This window comes from Thamnophis sirtalis, unplaced genomic scaffold, assembly GCF_051295495.1.
Source record: "Thamnophis sirtalis isolate CommonGarterSnake01/CBP01778 unplaced genomic scaffold, rThaSir2_p1.2 scaffold_4, whole genome shotgun sequence".
Classification (NCBI taxonomy): domain Eukaryota; kingdom Metazoa; phylum Chordata; class Lepidosauria; order Squamata; family Natricidae; genus Thamnophis; species Thamnophis sirtalis.
The window spans coordinates 35,165,821-35,188,589 of record NW_028261384.1 but is presented as its reverse complement, the minus strand read 5'-3'; the positions used below and the strand labels follow the sequence as shown (position 1 = coordinate 35,188,589).

Sequence of the window (22,769 nt, the reverse complement as noted above, 5' to 3'; positions counted from 1 at the left end):
CAATATATTGCATTTCTAAGTGTTTTTCATATAAGCAGCATCTAGATTTAGATTTGCTTAATTTTAGTGTGACTGCAGTATTATGTAGCTTCAGGCCATACAAAGTTAAGATATCTAAAGCAACTCAGATTGGGAACTCACTGGAGATTTATGTGGTGGAGCTTTCAATAATCCACCTGAATCATTTACAGCATTGACAAGCTGTAAGAAAAGAGGAGTGATCTTCTGTATTAAATATATAATTCCAGCAAAACAAATTTAAACAGATGATGAGGGAAGAATCTTGATGGTGGAAATTATGAACAATTCAAAGAAAATACTTTTAATATATGCCCCCAATGACAAACAAGATGAATTTTACAGAAAGGTACATAGGAAAATAATTGAATTGGACTATGCTGATATTAGTATGATGGGAGATTTTAATGGAATTGTAGATCAAAATCTGGACTATAAAACAGAAAAAAAATACAAAGATACAAAGATAAATGGAAAACCGCTACCCAAAGCCTTTTTTTAAATGACAGATGAAATAAATCTTAGAGATGTTTGGAGAGAAAGAAATCCTACCAAAAACAATATACTTTTTATTTAAATAGACATTTATCATACTCCCGAATCGACATGATGTGGGCCACAACAGAATTGATTTGTAAGATACAGGAACTTGAAATTGAAACAAGTACTTGGGCAGATCATAATTCAATTATAATTAAATGGAAAGGACAAAGAAAGAGATCCAGATGGACATTAAATAATACGATAGTAAAAGAGAAGGATTTTGTACAGAAAATGGAAAAAGAATTGGCCTTTTTCTTTAAAGAAAATAGAAAGGAAGATACATCGATGCAGAACCTTTGGGATACAATGAAGGTTTATACTAGAGGTTTGATAATAGTCTATACAAGAAAGTGAAATATAAAGAAAAGACAACTTTAGACAGCTTAGAGAATGACTACAAGGCCCTTGAAAAAGAGCTACAGAATTCGCCACAAAAAAAGAATATCAAAATAAAAATGGATATAAATAAACACAAAATGGACTTACTGGAAAAAGAGGAATTAGCATAAAAAATTAGAGGAGCTAAACAGAACTATTTTGAAAATGCTAATAAACCAGGCAGATGGTTGGCATACAAATTGAAAAAAGAAAGAGAATCAAAGAAAATATTGCAATTAAAAAACAATCAAGGGCAGATTTGCTATGGAATGGTAGAGAAGAAGAAAATGATACAAGATTACTATGGTAAGCTGTATGAACAAGAGAATCTAGAAGAGGGAGGAGTTAAACAATACTTACAAGAAACCAATCTTCCCCAGTTACCTAAAGAAATGGATACAATACTAGAAAGTAGAATAACTATGATGGAATTAACTGAAGCACTTAAAAAACAAAATAACGGTAAGGCTCCAGGCCCAGATGGGCTGCCTGCAGAATTCTATAAGACTTTTCAAGATTTGTTGTCCATTCCACTATTGGAAGTTATGAATGAGACGGTGTCAGAGAGTAGGGTACTCAAATCATGGTCAGACGCATATATTACGTTCCTACCCAAAGAGGAGACTGATTTATAACAAATTAAGAACTATAGACCCATCTCCTTGCTGAATTCAGACTATAAATTATTTGCTTCAATACTAGCAGAAAGACTTAAAAAATATTTAAATGGTTTTATTCACACCGACCAAAATGATTATTCACACTTTACCAAAAAGACAAATTAAAGATAACATGAGAATAATTTTGAATACATTGGAGTATTATGAGGCGCACCCTGAAAAACAAATGGCTTTGATCTTAGATGCCCAAAAAGCATTTGACAACATGAACAGGCGATTTATGTTTTTACAATTGGAAGATGAATTTTGGTAAGAAATTCACATAAGCCATTCGAACTATATACTATAAATAAACAGCAAAGATAATGATAAATGGAGAATTGATGGACTCCATTGAAATAAAGAAAGGTACAAAACAGACTTGTCCATTATCACCCTTACTTTTGTCTTAACATTAGAAGTATTAAATAGAAAGATTAGAGAAGAAAAAGAAATAAAAGGAATGAAAATCAAAAAAGAGAAATATAAATTATAAGCATTTGCAGATGACTTGGTTTTAATTCTCGAGGATCCACTTGAAATCGCATCTAAATTGATTGAGAGAATAGAGGAATATAGGAATGTAGCTGGTTTGAAAATAAATAAAGAGAAAACAAAAATTTTGACAAAGCATATTGTTGCAGCAGATTTGAGGTTTGCAATCTACTTATGAAAGACCAGGAGTCGAGATCACGATGGTGCGAGAGAAACAAGTTTATTTGATGCATTGAGTTCAGCATGCTCACACACCAAAATCTGAACTGCCTGGGCTCTGCCCAGGATGCTACTTTTATGCCGTGTTCCACACTGTGCATTCTCAAGGCGTTTCCATACACGAGACAAGCATGACATTTCGAAAAGGAGAAGTTCATTTTGGAGTGTTAGCTGTTTCACCTCTGTTCTATCTCTCACCCACGCCTGGCTTCCTGTGCCCCTCCTTTACAGGGTCTTGCCACACTGTTAAGCAATATTTTAATACTTATGAGGAAGTTGGAGAGAAAGTTCACTCAAACTAAAAGTCATAGTTGGAACTCCAGGGCACTAGAATGAAAAGCCAAGCTAATATGAATTTATAAGGTCCATTCTATTAAGATCACCTAACCTGGCCAGCCACTGGTGGGTTTACCTGTGCACCCCCTCCTGCATCAATATAACATCAAGACAAAAGGAAGAATTGGCAGAAGCTTTGGAGATCCAAGTTACAAACAAGGTTAAATATTTAGGGATATATTTAACTGCAAGATGTAGCACTCTTAAAGAGAATAATTATTATAAACTGATGAAAAAATAATTTAAAAACTATATGGGCATTTACTAGAGGTTAAGCTAAAAGAAGAACATGTTAAAGAACCTGTTCTGACCCCTTCCTCCATCCAGTAATGAATGCCGAGACAAGCTTAGTTGGAATACCACAGCACTTTATTAGCAGGAAACATAAACCTTGGTGGCTGAAAGCCCAAGCATAATAAACAGATAAGAACCTTGGCAGCAACTCAGACTTCCACAGAGGCAGATAACAGCTTCTCCAGCATTAAGAATGAAGTTGAATCCTGCAAACCAGACTTCTCCCAGAGTCTCTCCTTAAATACAATCTTGAGAGGAACCTAATTACAACCACCTGGGTCCAATTATCTTTTGTAACTGTGTAGCTGTTCTCTCTGTCAATCTGCCTGGTGCTGCCGGGCATTCAGAACCACCTCCCTTTCTCCTCATCACCACTCTAAAGCCTGATGTCAGAGCACACTCCCTTAGGCTCTCACCCCTGCTCCATGCCTCAGGGGCCTCCTGGTGGCCAACCAGCCTCTCTGCGCCCTGCTCGGAGTCAGAATCCTGTTCAGAGTCCTCCACTTCTTCCAGAGCCGACTTCATAAGGCCCCTTGCTGGCGGAGTCTGTTTGCAGCTCCAACGGCTCCTGCTGGGCCACAACAGAACCTATGATAGCTTGTGGGAAAAATTTTGGACATGGGATTGAACTAGAGAAGTGGGAGAAATTGAGGTCCCAAAATTATAAAATGACAATGTCAATAGCTTATAAGGAAAATTTGTATAAGATGTTTTACAGGTGGCATCTACCCCCAAAGAGAATAGCAAGAATGTTCAAAAACAAATTGAAAAAGTGTTGGAAATGTCATCAGACACCGGGATTATACTACCACATATGGTGGACTTGCACAGAAGTTAAAAGGTATTGGACTAAAATCCACATGTGGTTGGAAAAAATGACACAGAAACATATAGACTTTAAACCAGAGGGTATTATACCAGATACATACAATAAAGACTTGAAATACTTGATCGTAAATATTTTAACGGCAGCCAGAATTGTATTTGCAAAATATTGAAAAAATGAGAAAATACCAGTGCAGGAGGAAGTTATTCGAAAAACAATGGAATATGCTGAAATGAGTACGTTGACATTTGAAATCAAAGAACAAGAAGATGAACAATTTTTTAAGATTTGGGATTTGTTTTATCAATGGATACAATTATCACAATCTTGAATTGTAATAATAGAATGTGATATGAGATATTATAAAGACATATTACTTTTATATAGATATAATGGAATATTGGTATATATGAATTGAATATACAGATTCTATAGATTTATAACAAAGTAATGGAATATTGGTATATATATATGAATTGAATATTTAGAATATCTTGTTTAAAATGAAGAAATAATACTTGTAGTTGATTATATGAGATACAATGATAAAGATGTATTTATATATATTTGATATATTTCATAATTTTACAATATAATTGAAAGTAATGATATATAAATAATCATTTTTTTGTTTTTAGTTTTATATATACTGCAAGGAGTATTAAAATAAGATTGATGATACCATAAAGATATGTTATTACTTAATAGATTTATAATGATGTAACAGATAGCATATATATGAATTTAATCTTTAAAATACCTGTTTAAAAAGAAGAAATTATAAGAGTAAATTGAATATATGATTTACAATGATAATCAATGTAATTAACATATAGTGGGTTGATAATTACTGATTTTATATGCAATTGAAAGCGGTGATTCACAAATGTTTGTGACCAAATGTCATGCTAAATAGATATGTAATTGATGGTATATTTTTATGTATGTTTTTGTTTGTTTTAAAATTTTAAAAAAAGAATCCACCTGAATAGAAAAGGAAGCTGAATGAATAAGGGGAAAAGGTGGAAAAATTCAAAGAAAGTGAGAAGGCAAGGTTGATTAGCATAGCAAGGAGACTCAGAGATATGTTTGAAATAGTTGACATGTGGAAACTGTCTCAGAACATAGAAACGAGTGTTTGATTTGACCCTGGATACTTTTTAATTCTGGACCTTTGGTAAACGCTTCAGGACAAAACATGGTTCTCTTGTTATAAGAATAGAACAATAGGAAAGTATGACAATAGGAAAATGTTTAAGGATTCCCATTTAGACACATGCAAAGTTTCTTTTAAAGGGTGCAGAATCCTGAAAAAAATAATGTATGCCAATACTATAATGTTCTGGTTCAGCCACTTTTAAGGACATTTCTATGTAACTTAAGCAATTGCACAATGAACATTTTTTGAAATGACAGCTGTTCATGGTCCTGATTCTCAATGTGAATAAAAAATATAATTTTTATGTATTTCTACAGGAGTGATTTCCCAATTGTGTCATACCCACTTGAATTTTTATAAGGCAAGAAGAAAAATCCAACTTACCAGTCTAATTAATGCATAGTAGAAACGAGAAATTTAAAATTCATTGAAAACTACATGTAGTAGTAGGGAAGATTGGGCAGCTTTTTATAATACTAAAGCTTAATTATTAGGAATGAATCATTTTCATGAAGAAGTGGTATTTTAAACTAGATTTGAAAAATGATTTATTCCATATAACATACAGTTGCTTTTATTTTACTAATCACAACAACCTCCATGCCCTTTGCATTTCCTTCACTGTTGAAAGCTCATGAAATATTTGGTAAATTTAGTTTGCTCCAAGCTAAGACACTTGTACTTAGTTTCTAAGCAGACCTGATAGAAAGGTTTCACGAAGCTGCATGAAAATTAAATTAATAAGCAGGCAAGATAAAAAGAGAGGCTGGTTTTGTTCCTTCTGTCATTTTTTTCTTGACATGTTTTAAAAATGTCTCTCTCGGAAATTGGAGAGATAAAAATAACACATCTTTAGATGTGAAGACATCTGAAACCTCCTGCTAAACATGGACAAACTTATTTTGAAAGAAAAATTGTTACTTTGATAAATAGACTACACTAGATTAGAATAACATAGTTGAAATGGACCTTGGAGGCTTTCTAGTCCAATCCTCTGGTCAGAAAGAAACCCTAGCCCGTGATGGTGAACCCATGGCAAGCGTGCCAGGGGTGGCACAAAGCACCCTCTCTATGGGCATGCGAGCCATTGCCCCAGTTCAGCTCATGCACAGGTGCTTCCCACTTCCCACTGGTTTTTGGGTCTCTGTGGGGGCAGGGTGTGTGCAGGGGACCCACATGTACATGCACAGGGGGTGGGAATATGTGGGGGCCAGATCGCATGTATGGGGGTGGGGTACATGCACAGGGGCCACATGCACATTGCATTTTGGGGTTTCAGGTGCATTTGTGTGTGCGCGCATACACACACATACACACACACACACTTTAGGTACTTGGTCCGGAAAAGATTAGCCATCACTTCCATATACCATTTCAGACAAATGGTAATCCAACATTTTCTTAAGAACTTCCACTGTTGGGGCATTCATAACTTCTGGAGGCAAGCTGTTCTACTGATTAATTGTTCTAACTGTCAGGAAATTTCTCCTGAGTTCTAAGTTGCTTCTCTCCTTGATTAGTTTCCACCCTTTGCTTCTTGTCCTGCCCTCTTGTGGTTTTGGAGAATAGCTTGACTCCTTCTTCTTTGTATTAGCTCCTGAGGTATTGGAACATTGTTATCATGTCTCCCGTAGTCCTTCTTTTCCTCAAACTAGACATACCCAATTCCAGCAACCATTGTTTATAAGTTTTAGCCTTCAGTCCCCCAATCATCTATGTTGCTCTTCTCTGCATTCTTTCTAGAGTCTCAACGTCTTTTTTACATTGTGGCGACCAAAACTGAATGCAATAGTCCAGGTGTGGCCTTACCAAGGCATTATAGAATGGTATTAACACTTCATGCGATCTTGATTCTATCCCTCTGTTTATGCAGCCTAGAACTTGGCTTTTTTGGCAGCTGCTGCACACGGCTGGCTCATATTTAAACAATTGTTCTCACTACTTTAGCAGATGTTTATAAGGAACAGGATCAGAGGCTCCACAGTGTCTCCAATATCAGACTCTGTTTTGCTAAATCCTCTTCCTATGGCTGTTCTTCCTTTGTCAACTAGAAGCAGGAATATAGGAAAGAAAGTGTGTAAGCAGAAATAGAAATGGTGCTTCTCCTTTTTCACTTTGGCTCATCCTGTAACTTTTTGTAAAGCAGAGGGCAACAATTAAGGAGGCAAAGGCAATGTCATCACCAGGTAGTACATACATAGCTTGTTGTAATAATTAGGTAAATGAAGGTATCAAACCATACTGAAAATTCAGGATTTTGGAAGTTGCATAATGACTTTTGGGACAAAGGTATTTGTGCATCTATGTGTGAGTGTCTAGCAAAGCTAATTATTCTTAATTTGCACTGGCAGTATCAAATTACAACACAACAAGTTAAAAAAAGCCTGTATATGTAAGGAGTTTGTCTATCACAAGCTAGAAAACAAAGATTGCATCATGAACGTGCATTTGTTTTTAAAAAAATATAATAATCTATTCGCACTCTTATTTATCTTTCAGGAGATTTCTGACCTTGGAGTCTCTGGCATTTACTGTACTTGGCCATCAATAGAGAGGACTACAGTAAAAAGTGGTAATTTGTTACCTTCTTTCTACCTTTTGTCCTGTTTTAATCTTTCCAGTTTTATTCTTATTGTTAGATAATGGATTGGATAGAAGGAATGGCAGAGAATTGGGAGATTTTGGGGGTTGAATTTCTATCCCAGAGTATTTATTCTGGATCCCCATTTTTTTTCTTTTTTCCCATTTCATTATTGTGTATGTTAGAAAAAGTAGAGCTATGTGCAATTCTACAGGGTTGGTATTTCTATGGAAACCATTGTTAGATTTCATCCTTCAAGCCTAAAAGATGTATAACCACTTGAAGGAGAACATTATTTATTTTTCCATAAATAAAAATATACCCCATGATCCTGTGATCCTTGGCATGCAGCTCATAGGTTACAAGTGCAGTCTTCAGCAAAAGTTACAAATACTGTATTGTATTGTGGGATGACCAATGGGCCAGTCCTGTAACTTAGAGCTCTGAAATATGAAACTGCCAGGCAGTTTGTGGTGGGACTGGAAATCTCCACCGTAGAGGGAAGTATATGAAACTCGCAACTTTGCAGGAGGCACAACATGCAAGAAGTAGTGCAGCCCTTGCCGGCTGGAATGAGGTAATGGTGCTGTTGCAGTAAGGGGGGGGGGGTTGTGGCACAGGCGGGCTGATGCAATGGGTATCAGCAATCCACGGCTATTGGTTCTTTTCTAGGCTTCTGATATTTCCTGATGCTCCAAGAGCTTTGAAAAATATAGTTCAGTTCTGAGATCATGTCCACCAGCTCCTTCAGAACTCGGGTAATCTATCTGGTCATGGCAATTTGAACTCATCGAAAGTTGATAGGTGTTCTCTTACCATTTTCTTGCCTACTTTGACATTCCTATGTAGTCTCTTTTGATCTTAGGATATTTTAGGGTATGAGGGAAGTGGGTGCATAGTTCTGATTGATCAAACAACTGGGCAGTAGATATATAAAACAGAAGAGATTAAGCAGAAAATGTGATACTTCTCTTTAAATTAAAATATTCTGACTATATCTAAAGAAGCTTCTTGAAACAGCAAAGGACAGGATGGACTCAAAATGTCCCAAAGAAATAGGTTTAACTTTGACTGATAGTTGTGCTTTGCTAAAAATCTGAAGTCTTCTCTAGTGTATTTTCCATGTTAATTTCTACATTAGTGCTCATGACAAATTGTCAGTGTAACTATTCATATTTATTTCACTTTCTTTTGCCATTAATTTTCTTAACTAGCTACCAGTGTTAAGGCCAGCAGGATCTGCATTTGCTGCTCAGCACATTCAGGTATTATTTGAGTTATGCTATGATTATAATGAGCATTCATCATCCTTTCAGTCATACCAGTTCTTCAGTGGAGAAGTTTCTTTTCATTGAATGGCATCAAAGGGAATGAATTTATGATCTCTAGAAAACAGTCAAAAGCACTTCCCAACCAAGGTTATCTTTCCTATCTGAAAACTTCCTACAGTGTCAAAACCACTACTGTCAACCCATTAGAAATTTCCATTTTCAGCATAATTACCAATGCAATGATGTCTGCCCTTGTTACAGGAATCCAAAGTAATCTGCATCATTTCAAGTGTCTTCTTAAATTTCATTTTATTTGTGCTGAGTCCAATATAATATTTCAAAACTTTTTCAGACATTTTTCTTTGATTAAAGGTAGTCCCTTAACTATGGTAATTGGGACCAGAACTCTATTGTAAGTGACACAGCTTTAAAGCATAATGTCATATGACCATGCCAACTGACAACAGCTGTTGTGAAAGATCCAGTTGCCATCATTGGGTGAATCTCAAAGGTGCAATCATGTACTTATCATTGGCAGGCTTCTACCAGCTTCCCCATTGATTTTGTTGATCTGATGCCAGGAGAGAAGAATTCAAATGGTGATTGTATGACGTGGGATACTGTAACATTGTAATTGCAACATGGTTTCCAAATGCCTGAATCACAGATGACTAAACAGCCATAATTTTGAGCTCCCAATGTAAATATCTCTTGTTCAGCACTGTCCTAATATTGGATGGTTGCTGGATGAATGATATTTCAACGAGAACGATTTCAGTATTTGGTATATTGTAATGTATGCAACCTCCCACCCAGTGGTGGGTTTCAATTATTTTTTGAACTGATTCTGTGGGTGTGGCCTATTTTGTGAGCTTGGCTTGGCAATCCTGTGACCTGGCAGGTATGGCCAACTTGAATCACTCATACACACTCAGTCACATGACTACCACTCCCAAGTCATGTGGCAAATTTTTTGGGGACTCCTATGAAAGGGGGGAATAGAGGGGAAAACCTCCCAAAAATAGACAACTGCAGGATTAAGGGCTGAAATTAAGGAGATCGGAAAAGGCAGGATAGAGAGGAATCCATAGAAAGCTATCACATGCTGGTGAAAGAACTTTGAGAGATGGGAGGAGGCACAACAGAGGGGAATCCAGTAGAAAGCTATCACACGCTGGGAAAAGAACTTTGGGAGAACGGACGAGGCAAGACAGAGAGGAATCCAGTAGAAAGCTATCACATGCTGGGGAAGAACTTTGGGAGAATGGAGGAGGCAAGACAGAGGGGAATCCAGTAAAAAGCTATCACACGTGGGGAAAGAACTTTGGAAGAAGGACGAGGCAAGACAGAGAGGAATCCAGTAGAAAACTACCACATGCTGGGGAAAGAACTTTGGGAGAATGGAGGAGGCAAGACAGAGGGGAATCCAGTAGAAAGCTATAACACGCTGGGGAAAGAACTTTGGAAGAAGGACGAGGCAAGACAGAGAGGAATCCAGTAGAAAACTACCACATGCTGGGGAAAGAACTTTGGGAGAATGGATGAGGCAAGACAGAGAGGAATCCAGTAGAAAGCTATCACACTCTGGAGAAAGAACTTTGGGAGATCGGAGGAGGCATGGCAGAGAGGAACCCAGTAGAAAGCTATCGCACGCTGGGGAAAGAACTTTGGGAGATCAGAGGAGGTACGACAGAGGAATCCAGGACAAAGCTACCACACCCTGGGAAAAGAACATAGGGGAATCCAGGACAAAGCTATCACACTCTGGAGAAAGAACTTTGGGAGATCGGAGGAGTCATGACAGATAGGAATCCAGGAGAAAACTTCTGGGCTTGCCGCTGCTGTCTGGTGGATTGTGCCGCTGGACCTCTCCATGTTTCTCCATTCACCACCTCCACTCCCAGGTATGGGACTTGATACCGAATTGGGTTAGGATAGCGCGGACAGGCAGGGGGTGAGCGAGTGATGGAGCGGCTTCCGGACAGGCGAGGGTGAGCAAGGAGCAACAGGGCCTGGGCAGGAGTTCCGGAAGTTATTTCCGGGTCCACTGGTCGAACCTCCTCTCACCGGATTGGTAAATTTCACCATCTGGTTCTCCCAATCCGGTGTGAACCGGCAGAAACCCCCCACTGCTCCTACCCCAAAAAAACACATGCATGCACTGTAATTAGGCCTGTGTTTTTCTTACTATAGGAAGGAGAGAAAAAAATATTTTTCTGATGATGTGCAGAAAAAAAGGAAAAAAGTCACATGTAGTTTGGAGTTGTACAAATCCTTCCAAGTAGGAGTTTTCAAAGTTTTGCAATCTGTTCTTGGCTCTCTCCATGTGTTACCTTTTGTAGAATTTTTATTATAATATTAATACAGAAAAAAACTAACAACTAATATCTAGAATGGTAAATGAAAATGAAAGGAAACTGAAAAAATCAAAAGTACAGAAATAAAATAAAAGAATTATACAAATGTGACTTCTGGTACTTTTACAGGAGTTAAAATATAAATACAAAATAACCTTTTATTCTATGATTTCAACTCTTTCAATTCTATGATTACATCTTCTCTGTAATCAATATTTTTATTCTAATCTTCCAAACCATAGATCATTTTTCCCTGTTTATTGCAAAAAGTCAGCAAAGGTTTTGTAAATATCAGTAGATTTTAGACAATGTCCTATCTCTAATAAAAGCAGTCAATATGACCATCCTGTGAAAAAACAAAAAGAGGATTTTTGAAGCTTGAAGTAGGAAATGAGAATACAAGATAGGAAAGTTAGAGAGAGTTTGAAAGTACTGGCATTGAGGCAGATGGAAAGGACTCATGAATGCCTGAAAATGGGACATCGTGTATCAAGAAATCTCAAGAGACAAAGCAGTGATAGAAACGATTGATGATATAATAGTAGTGGCTACAGTATATTCTCCAGCAGCTTATTTTCCAATCAAATTCACTCCAATTGTCTTATATTACAGACCCCATTATTCATGCTGGGGATCATGAGAAATAGGGACTAGCCCTTACAGAGAATGGCCCTTGAAGAAGATTGGCAAGAGATTTAATTCCAAATACATAATCAGATGCCATTTAATAGTAAACAATGTGAGATTGTGTTCCAGAACCTCATTTGAACTAATGAGGAAAAGAATGACATGACCTTTTAAAATTTTTGCGTGTTGGAATTTGTTGTTTCCCTAAAATGCAGCCTCAAGAGAGCTTTAAGGGTATCCTGTTGATGTGGTCCATACATAAATAATTAAATTTTCTTGTCACTATTCTATGATTTTGGTTTGGTCTGTTCTGTGCTGAAAGGAAGAAAAGACTGGGAGAAACCCACCATCTATTTGTAATATATTAATATGGATAACATTTACTAGGATTGTTCTAACTCTGCAGGGGGAAAAAACCCTTTATCTCTAACTGATGAAGTTAAAATTGAAATGTTTGAATGTTCAATCAATAATCTTCTACTAGACACAAAATAACCATAGAACCTATTGAATTTGATGACCTGAATGTGGTCAAGTATGACACCTAGAGGCCACACATTCTGCATCTCTGCAAACATGCCTTTTATTATTGATTTGTCTAATACTTACCATTTTAGTCATTTTAGGAGACAGTTAAGTATGTTTACCATATTTCGTTAGAGAAATTATACTTTCCAGTTTAAAATATATAACAAGAATATAATTGTTCTTTCTTTTCTTCATCTTAAATTACTGCTGGTAATAATGACGATATTCCAAGGAATCACTTGGACATACTACTTAAAATTTTAACAGGGTTCAAGCTGATATTCCAACCAGAGAAAGCACATTCCTATATGTAGTTTGAGCCAAACAATTACTGGGTTTCTGTATATACATATTGAGGAACAAACCTAACTAGGGTGGTTTTTAAGAATCTCACATTTCCCTCTACAATTGGGAGAAGAGTAACTCCAAATAACAAGCTGAATAAGTGTTTATTGGATGTTTGCTTTAATAATTCATGCAAAGATGAAATGAACCAAAAGATTAATATTACATTGTTGCATCAAGTAAAATTAAATTCAATTGGGAAAAAGTCAATTTGTGGCAGCAAATTGTATTTCTATTTTTATGGTGAAGGGAGGAATTGAACATGATGCTTCTTTCGAAAAACTGTCCTGGGAAAAACTTGCATCCTGAGAATATTTATTCATAAAATCCTATTTGATGCACCAATGCCCCCTTCAAGTTACTGCGTCTTTTACATATCTCAGAACCTGACTGAACCCAGATTAATCGTATTTAGCAAAACAATGGGAATTAAATTACTCATAATAGATTAATTTCAATAAGTTTACTATGGTTATTTCTTAAACCATTTTTTAAAATAATATTGTGTATCATAGCATCCCTGAGAAACTAAGCCAATTCAGATAAAGAGTAATATAAAACAGTTTTTCAGGGATGCTATCAGCAGTGGAATTCACCTACCTTCCCTCCCTGTTCTCAAATGTGAGTGCAAGTGCATGCTCAGAAGGTCACACATTATGTCAGGGATGATGGGTGGAGCCTCCTGCAGCCACCACTAATGGTTCGCTTGAACCGCAGAGAACTGGCTGAATACCACCTCTGGATGCTATCAAACAAAAATTAATTCAAAAAATGGGTTCAAATATAACACATAATTCTGTAAGTAGTCTGAGCCAATCAGTATGTGGATTTTCACATAATACAATTTACATTTTTGTAAATTTAGACAAGCATAAAAAGCTCATGGAATTAAAAGAATATTGGTAGTCAGGTAACCAATGAGGCAAAAAGACACTGTGATGTCATAATGAAATGAAAACCAGTCAAGATTGTCTCGTCACTACTGCCAGTATGAGTTATCCTAGTTTGTGTGTGTAATTCAAAGAAAGGAAACTCATTAGTCAGCTGGGAACTATAGGGCAAATATGGAGATATGTTAATTTTAATTTATATGATTGAAGAATCATGGAAAATGTAAGTTTTTAAAATTTAACGTTATATTGTAAAAAAGAAACATATAGTATTTTAGAAATCAGTCTGTTTGTTGATCTTGAACAGTAGTTTATTTAATATTGGGACTTTCTAATTGCATGACAATACTTCCTCATAATCTATAACTTGTACATTGACAGTATCTTACCATTAAACTATATGAGTTTCTACCACAGTACTATTTTGCCTAAATCTTACAATGTGAGAATTTTTATAAAATTTTGTTATCTAATCATGACTTGTAAACAAAATTGTTGAGAGTTCAGTAGATTTTATTAGAATTATTGTATTACAGTTCTCCTATAATGCAAACTATTTCATCCGTTCAGAAGCAATTCTAGCTATAATTAACAGAGAACATAAGAAGGCACTCATTCTGTTTCTCACTTCTGACAAGTGCTAGGTGGGTTGCAATCAGATTATAAAGTAGAAGTAGACGATTTTGATGCTTCCAGGATCAATACATTCTATCCATAAGCCTGGTACATTGGAACACTGATTTCACATGCTTGATTTATCATGGAGAGCAGAACAAGCAATATTTTTGCTCACTTATTTAAGAAGGTAGCTAAAGAGTAGAGGTTCCCAAGAGAAACATACTGCAAATGTTTTCAACAGAGTAAACATGTTAGATGATTGCCGCAAAAACCAATAGAGTCTTGTGATACAAACTCTAAGCTAGGAGAAAAGTAAAAAAAAAGGGGGGGAGGGGGGTTAAATCAGTAAGATAGGGCTAGTAAAGAATGATGCAAGCTATTGTGATCAATTGTTTTCTCAGTTTTGGATTGATTAAAGGTTGCTTTCTCACCCCATTCCCATTTCAGGCAATCATGACATTGGTCTAGTCAATAAATATTGGGAGATGAAAAAGATTAAGTTCATATAATTATTCCTATTGTTGCTGTTACTGCTACTGCTGGTATTGCAGTAAGAAAATTTACTAATGTTTCTTTTCATCATGGGAGTCAACACTATGGGACAACAATAATATGGGGTGCCAACTGTTAAGAACTCGATGAATGTTAAGACAGAAGATGCTTTTCTTGAAGAGGCAACTGGAATTCCTGGTTTTTCCTTTGAAGACGTTTTGCTTCTCATCCAAGAAGCTTCTTCAGCTCTGATGGGATGGTAGGGAATGGAAGGATTTATACTCCTTGCAAACAGCTGGTCATTTCCATTGTATGCCTCAGCTTGGAAGCTAACTGTTTGTTTATTTATATCCAACCTTTATTATTATTATAAATAAAGAAAAAACAGAAAGCCCAGTTACGTCTTGAAGAAAACACCTTTGGGACAACCATGACCTGGATGGCTGAGAATCTCCATAGGCAGTTGGACAGAAGAAAAAATATTTTATAGATTTATTCCATATGATCCATAGCTTTTGATGTAGAATAGGGCCTAGAAGAGTATTTTTATAATGCCTATTTAGTTCAGCAGCAATAATAGCAGGTTTTGTTTCATTTCCTTTGCTTAACTTTGTTAGTCTATATAGATTTATTAATGTATGAATTCCTTCTATTTAAGTGATGCATTTTATCTAATAACACCTATTAAGAAAATCAATCTGGAGAGTAAACCAACTCAGACATTAGAAGGAATACAACCAAGATTTCTCTTTATGTACTGAAAAGTATTATTTCTAGTTTAGCCATTTTGTAAGTTTTGGAAGAATAAAATTAGGGAAATCATTTGCATTCTGTTTGCTTATCAGAATATCTATATCAGCCCTGTGACTTTTTCTATTTAGCCAATGTATGTTTGTGCATTTAGTATTTTTGGCAAAGCATTATGGCTTATATCTTTTTTCTTTAGAAAATAGAATTAAGGATCTGAATGCTATTTTAATAATGGAATTATCTTTTATTTTCTAATTTGCTTTTGACGTATTGTGATGTAGATCTCCAGTCTTTCAGCCAGGTTCAGAGGTGGGTTGCTACTGGTTCGCACCGGTTTAGGCGAACTGGTAGTGGAAATTGTGACTGTATCATTGAACTGGTAGGGGCAGCAGACTCATTACACCCCCAAACTGGTTCCCTGATCGCTGTGGCATGGGTTTGGTTTTTTTTTGGCATTTTTAATGTTCTGCACATGCACAGACCCATTTACAGGCAATTGCATATGCACGTGCACCGAACTGCCAATAATGCTGGCAGCAACCTAACCCTGGCCATGTTGACTATATGTTGTATCCCAGCATACTGGGGACATGATAGAGCTGATTCTGGTTGGACTCCTTTGATTATTTAAATATAACTGTGCCCTTCCTGATAAATCCCCTTTTCCTCTCCTCTGTCTCACATTTCATTAGAAGTGGAAAGATTACCCCAGTTTTAGAAGCTGCTGTTTGTATAGTGGATTGCTTTTTCAAGAAAAGAGAAATGCAGACTTCTATGGAGTTGATCCCTTTGGATCAGAGCCATGGCAGCATGGAACTAAAAATGGTTATCTATTGCCTTTGATTATTCAAATCTTTCCCACCTCTGCTTCTCTACCTCGTACAAGTCCTTGAACGCTGACAGCAGGCCTCTAATTTGAAGTTCCCTGCTGAGGCACATCTTTGCTCTCACATTCAAGAGCTCTTTCTGATTCAAAGCGGCATAAGGCCAGAATAGTCACAGAGCAAGCCTCAGCTTTACACATTCATGAATTTCGGAGTTGAAATTTGATTTGTGAACACAAAAGAGACTTTATTTAAGTTGAAACTATTTAAATAGTCAAAAGAATGTTCTTTTCATTTAAGGAGTTTATTATTTCAGATGGCTCCCAGTGCCGGTGGAGTATGCAAATGAGTATTTGCCCATAAATCCCTGGATGTAAAAAGGTTTCTTTAGTGTGGGGAGGGCTAAATTTTCTGGCTGTGAAATGATCAAGCGTGATATGAAATAATACCTCCTTATTTTGTTTGTACCTTAAGGCTACCATGTCTGGGCTGCAGAAATCCAGACAATCACAAGATGGCAGTAACTGGAAGGTTCTGAAACTGTTGCCATCTGGTGGTCATCTGGATTTCTGCAGCCCATATCTGGTAGCTCTGTTTACTCTCTGATCCTTTGTGACCTCCATCAGAATGCCATACATTTGTTGAACTCAGATTTTTCTGTATATCTGATAATCTCCTGACTGCTGCTGCTTTTTTCCACAGCTGAGGAGCAGTAATCTACCCTTGCTTACCTCTCTTAATCACAGCCTCACTGCACCAGGTCATCCTGAGCCTTTAATTCCCTCTTAGAGGCAGACTAGAGTAGAAAGTAAACAAAGACAAATTTGCAGCCTTCACATTGCTAATTTGCTCTGATGTCAGAATATTTAAAGAGACGAAGACCTGGGAATTATTTGATCGGAGCTGTTTTTAAGTCCAGCACTTGGGAAAATTGGTGAGCCTACAGAGCTTATGAAAAATGACAGCTTTCCCAAGAGATACTTGCGGAAGCTGGTCTTTTTCAACGATTGCATCCTCATTTTTTAAACCTCTTTAGTTGCTCTGATACTAGAATAGGGCCTTTCCACTAGATTTTTTTTCTTCCTGCAAAGTCTTACAATAGCTTTTCTCGGAGCTATTCTGTGTCTTTTCATTTCTGGTTCTGCAGAACACCAGGCAGCCCTGCCTTTTGTTCCAGTTCATTGGGGTGAATTTAAAATAATGCCTTCTGCTTAACATAAAGTCTGACCGTTGCTGTCTTTTTTGCCCCGTCCTGTGTTCTTTGTCAAGCCCAGTATTCTCTACTGAGATGGGGAACATCTTCAGTGCCCCTTAATTTTATGCTTTGCAAACAGCCTTTCCATGGGGATTGCACCTCAAAATCAGTGTGACTTGACTAGCGGTTTATATTTTGTGAACAAATAAATTATTCAGGCTGGCAGCAGAGATGAGAATCTAACATGCGCTCCCACACATTGTCAGGAAAGCACTTTTGACAAGTAATAATGTTAGATCTGCTGCCTGTCAAAGATACACTCTTACAAGATGACTTAAAATGCCTGTAATCCTCCCTCCCCCTGTCCCCCCTCCCCCTCCCCCTCAGCAAGATTATTTCAGCCATTCCTTCTCCGCATTCAACATGAGAAGGGGAGGTATAAAACAACTGTAAAATATTGGGCATAAGGTTGTGGGGGTTTTCTTCAGGTATTGGCTGTATTTATTTGCCTGCTCAGAAATAAAGAGACATCAAAGGAGCTGCATGGCCAAGTAGGTCTATTAATCTTTACTGGGCATCAAAGATCAAAATGATCCACTAACAGTTTTCACAGGATTTTGTTTTTTAAATGATGTTTGTCTTTGCTGTTACGTTTTGACTGTGCTCGCGTGGATAGAGGTAGGTGTGAGTTAACCTGCTGGCAACTTGCTTTAAAAGAGAAGGGAAATCACTGGGGTTTATCAGTTGTTCACACTTGCTCAATAATACATACTGGTGATGGATTGTTCTTCTGAGGGACGCACCAGAGAGGGTTGGATCCTTGTGATTGCAGCATTTGGTTATTGGTGTTTGTCCCCCCCCTCCTTTCTCCTCTTCTCCCCTCCCCTTCCCTCCACATCCCCTTTCTCTCTCCAGCTGGTGTAAATGACTGCTGTGGCCTCAAAGACCAAGAGAACCTGCTCAGTCAGCTGAAGCCCCCTGTGGACAGCTGTCTCTCCCTCGCTCTCAGCTGATGGAAACTGCTAGTAACCACTGAATGGGGGAGAGTGAAGTAAAACCACAGGACCAGCAGCTGCAGCTCCAGTGGTGGCGGCAGCAGCAGCAGCAGCAGCAGCAACAGCAGCAAGCAAGAGCTCTATTGTTCCCAAGTCTGAAACAGTTTTCTTCCTTTCCAACTGAAATGTACAATAGCTGGAAAGCCATTTCCAGTCTCCCTGCCCTTTGAAGAAATCCTGACCAGAGGGGCGGGTGGGAGAAACCCTTCAGGCAAGGGGTTCTCCATTGTGCTGCTGGTTTGAAGAGTGAGCAGGCTCCTGGCAGGCATGGAGATGGCAGAGCAGTACATAGCTTTCCTTGGTGGTGTGGTGGTCTCAGCTCACTCAAGCAAGTGCCTGGAGGTCCTCGCACTTCTCTGGTTTGCGATCTGGGTCGCTACAGCACAAAGTGAATTGGAAACTTCAGTATATCTGTGGAAGACAGGTAAGTGAATCAGGGAAGTGTGTGCGTTGTCCTTTGGGTTATTCCTGGGGGTATCCGCTTATGCATTTCTCCTGGCAGGATAATAGGCTGCTTAAAGGTCCACTGTTTCTATAATCTTATAGAGAGGGACCATGGATCTTTTAGAAGCAAAGGGAAAACAGGGTCACAGACAACAATTGTTGGCACCGTAAGAATGTCCCAAAAACACCACAAAGATGAGCCAGGAAAATTGCATGCATTTGAGATGTGGTTTGAAGTTTTTGTATCTTAGGAGTTGTGAATTCTTTAAAGTTAGGTGGGTGGGAGGGATAGGATGTGTCCTGTGCAGAAACTGATGATGGATTGAAATAAATAAATCCCTAAAGCTTCCCACATTTCATAACTGGAAAATGTTCATGGCAAAAATAAGATAAGTGGATTTAATATCAAACCAGGCAGATGATTTTTTTTCTGAAATAATAATGTGTCTGATTTTAAACAGTGAACTCTTTTCTAGCTTTCAACATTTTAGTAAAAATCAGTGTTTTTTTACATATGAATCTGCTGCATGAATGTATAACCTTTTAAATGCCAGCAAATGATAACGTGTTTCTTAAAATCATATAAATTACTTTGTTCTTAAAACACATCATTGAGTGAAGACCTTAACATTCAAAAGATTAGCAGACCTGCAAAATAAAAATTAGGTACTGTCTCCTAGAGTTTTTTAAAAAAAAGTAAACTGAAAGATAGTGTACTTTTTCAGAAGATCTGTTCTTAAAATTTAGCAGCAGCAGCAGCAAAAATAGTCATATATCGTCTGCTTACTGAGAGCTATGCTACTTGAAATGATACAAAGGTTTGCAGAAATGTGTACAGTATGTGTGTGCTTGTGTGTCTTGCTATTTGAGGGACAAAGAGGCCGTTAAATATACAGTTATAACAATACCTTGCAGTTTAATGTTTACATCTATCCAGCTGTTCCAAGAAGAGAATGAAGATGAATCTGCTTCAATAGAAGTCAGACTTTCCCAGTAAGAAATTTGAAAAGGGATGGGTGGAAATCTATTTTTTTTTAGGAGAGAAGTCTGGATGTTGAAAGATCAATGGTCTAGTGACCATAGTACAAATGTAAATGTCTTATATTATTTTCATTTATTGCATTATTGATTAATCCAAGAGAATGTCTACTGTCCATCAAAGTCAGGTATCACAGGTTAATACTTCATGAAGTGTATATAGCTAGTTATATCTACTTTTGTAGAGTTCCAAAGCCATATGTCTAACACCTGTGAATTTTAAAGGAGCATTGATTCTTTGTCTGCACTACAATCATTCTGTGGAATAAATATTTTCCCTTCCTTGCAATTTTTTTACTATTTTTTTTAAAATGCAGTGGCTGTTACTAAAACCAATAAATTGATAAATATTAATAGTCATACTGTAGTTACTGGTAAGTTTATTCCAGTAATAATTGTTATCTATATTGCAATATGTCATGGAATAGGTCAAGTGTTTAACAATGTACATTTTGCTTCTTCAGAGAGCAAGGAAACATTTGGGGATAGAAAGTAATTAATATTTCAATTATAAATTCTTATTTCTGTTCTGCAGAACTTTTGTAAATTATAGGAAGTAGGAATTATTTTCCTACTGTTCCCTGCTCCCCACTATGGATTTTTGTAAAATGTTCCTTGTATTCATTTTCATGTTCTGATTATTCAATCTGCATAGCTCTCTGTCAACTGCTAGAAGATTGATCTTTAGGATTTTATGAAAATGAAGCACCAAAGCCTACATTAATTCCCGGATACTGACCATCTGTATAGGTAGCCCTCAACTTATACCTACTTGTTCAGTGGCTGTTCGAAGTTATGATGGTGCTGAAAGAAAAGGAACTTAAAATCTATGCCTGAAGTTAGGGCCATTGCAGTGTCTACATAGTTATGTGATCAAAAATTGAGCTCTTAGCTGCCCACCCCTACTTACAACAACAGGAGCACTTTAACAACACCTCCCCCCCCCAATCTATCTTCCTTCCATCTATGGTGTTTGGGGCATCCCATAGCCTATCTTAAGGGGTTGCAAGCAGCCCAAGAATTGCATGACTCTAGATCGGCTCCTAACACTTGGAAAGCCTCAGCTGTCATTACCCACCTCACAAGCATTTGCTTATCCTGATGTCTTCTCTCCCACATCAATTTTTTTTTTTTTGCTTTCTGTGTCCAGCTGCCATGGCTGAAACAGAAGTGCCTCATTACCTTTGCAGTTTCTTTTTTTGGACCTGGAGTCACTATCCTACTCTGGGTGCTCCACCGGTTCCACCACAAATCCGCGAAGCGCATATCCGCGGAGACATAAGCGCGAAGACTAATTCACAGCGTTCAAAGCGCTAAGGAAAAACGCGACCCTACCGCGATGACATAATCGCAGAGGGCAAATCCGCGCATTCCCAAGCACTCAGTACCCTAAACCTAACCCTAACCCTAACCCTAACCCTAACCCTAACCCTAAACCTAAACCTAACCCTAAAACAAACCCCTAAACCTAATCCTAACCCTTACCTTAATAGAAATCGGCTTTCTGCCACGGCGCTGTTTTAAAGCGCCCTTCTGTTGCCGCGCTGTTGTCGCGGTGGTGATGACGCGCGATGATGACGTCGCGGCTTTAGCGACGCGATTTTATCACCGCTATTTTGACGAGCGCGGTTTTGGCATGCCACGGCTCCACCTTCTCTGGCTTCTTACACATAGTTCTCTAGCCAGCCAGGCAGCATACTAGAGATGGGTTCTTACCAGTTTGGCCCAGTTCGGCTGAACCGGTAGTGGTATGCCAATCTGGGTCACAAAACTGGCAGTGACCCAAGCTGCCCATGCCCCCAAACCAGTTCCCTAATCACCGCTGTTGCCACTGCCATCTTTTGGGGGAGTTTTGCGCATGCGCAGAACAATTTCCATTGAACTGTGCATGTGGGTACAGGACACACCCAGTGCATAAAGCGCACGCATGAGTGAACCAGCAGTAATGCCAGCTGGAACCTACCCCTGAAGCATACCCACAAAAACCCCAGTAAATGCCAGCAAGCATTCATTCACTCACCTGCCTTCTCTCCCATTTCCTTGAATGAGTATTTCATTTTTTGAACCCAACCACCACTGCCAAAGCAGAAGCACATCTTTGTATTGCTCTCTTGGATCCAGCTTTTCTAACAGGTGTCCTACAAAGATCTCCCTGAGCTTTCAGAATGTTGTGCTGCCTTTGGAAAACTTTTGTAAAGATAGTGCAGCTTTACGAAGATGGTGTAGCATTCTGAAGCATCAGAGAGCCAGATACAAAAACAAACATACTTACAAACAAACAAACAAACAAACAAACAAACAAACAAACAAAAAAACAAGAGGAGATGGATCAGAAAGGTTTCTGCTTCAGGCTGGGTCCAAAAAGTGCTTCTGAAGCACATCCACTTCAGCCCTGGTGGATGGTACAAAATGCAAAAAGTTGATGTGGTCAACTGGGAAAGAAGACAACTAGGTGAACAAATGCTACTGGGGACTACGGGATGGGCTGGTGCAACTGAGGCTTCCCAGGAGCCTGGCAAGCAACACCAGAGCTGCACAATTCTAAGGGTGCTTTCTGCCACACAAGGCAAGTTACAAGGCAGCCAATGAGCATAGAAAGGGTGATAAGTGAATGGGAGAAGTTGGAGGCCATCCTTTCTTTTACTGAGGCTTAGAGTGGGAGGGACTCAACTTGAAATAGCTTAGATTGGGTTCGGTTCTCTTTTAATGACCTGCAATTCTCAGGAATTGACCGTGGCAAGGAGTGCTGAGGTTGCCATCATAGGTTCATGGTCACACAACATCTCACTTTATAATCACACCAATTTATAACAGCAATCCTAATAAA

The 22,769-nt window shown here is 38.0% G+C and overlaps 1 protein-coding gene across 5 annotated transcripts in view; it reads left to right on the top strand.

Annotated features, from left to right (window-relative positions):
- The window catches only part of THSD7A (thrombospondin type 1 domain containing 7A), a 292,617-nt gene that overhangs the window by 54,212 nt on the left and 215,636 nt on the right, over positions 1-22,769 (top strand). For all 5 annotated transcript variants that reach the window (XM_087712745.1, XM_087712744.1, XM_087712743.1 and 2 more), the window contains exons 2-3: positions 7,427-7,499; positions 18,321-18,884. In XM_087712745.1, the coding sequence (XP_087568871.1) occupies positions 18,728-18,884 (157 nt within the window). In that variant the 5' untranslated portion in view covers positions 7,427-7,499; positions 18,321-18,727. The remainder of the gene's footprint in view (positions 1-7,426; positions 7,500-18,320; positions 18,885-22,769) is intronic.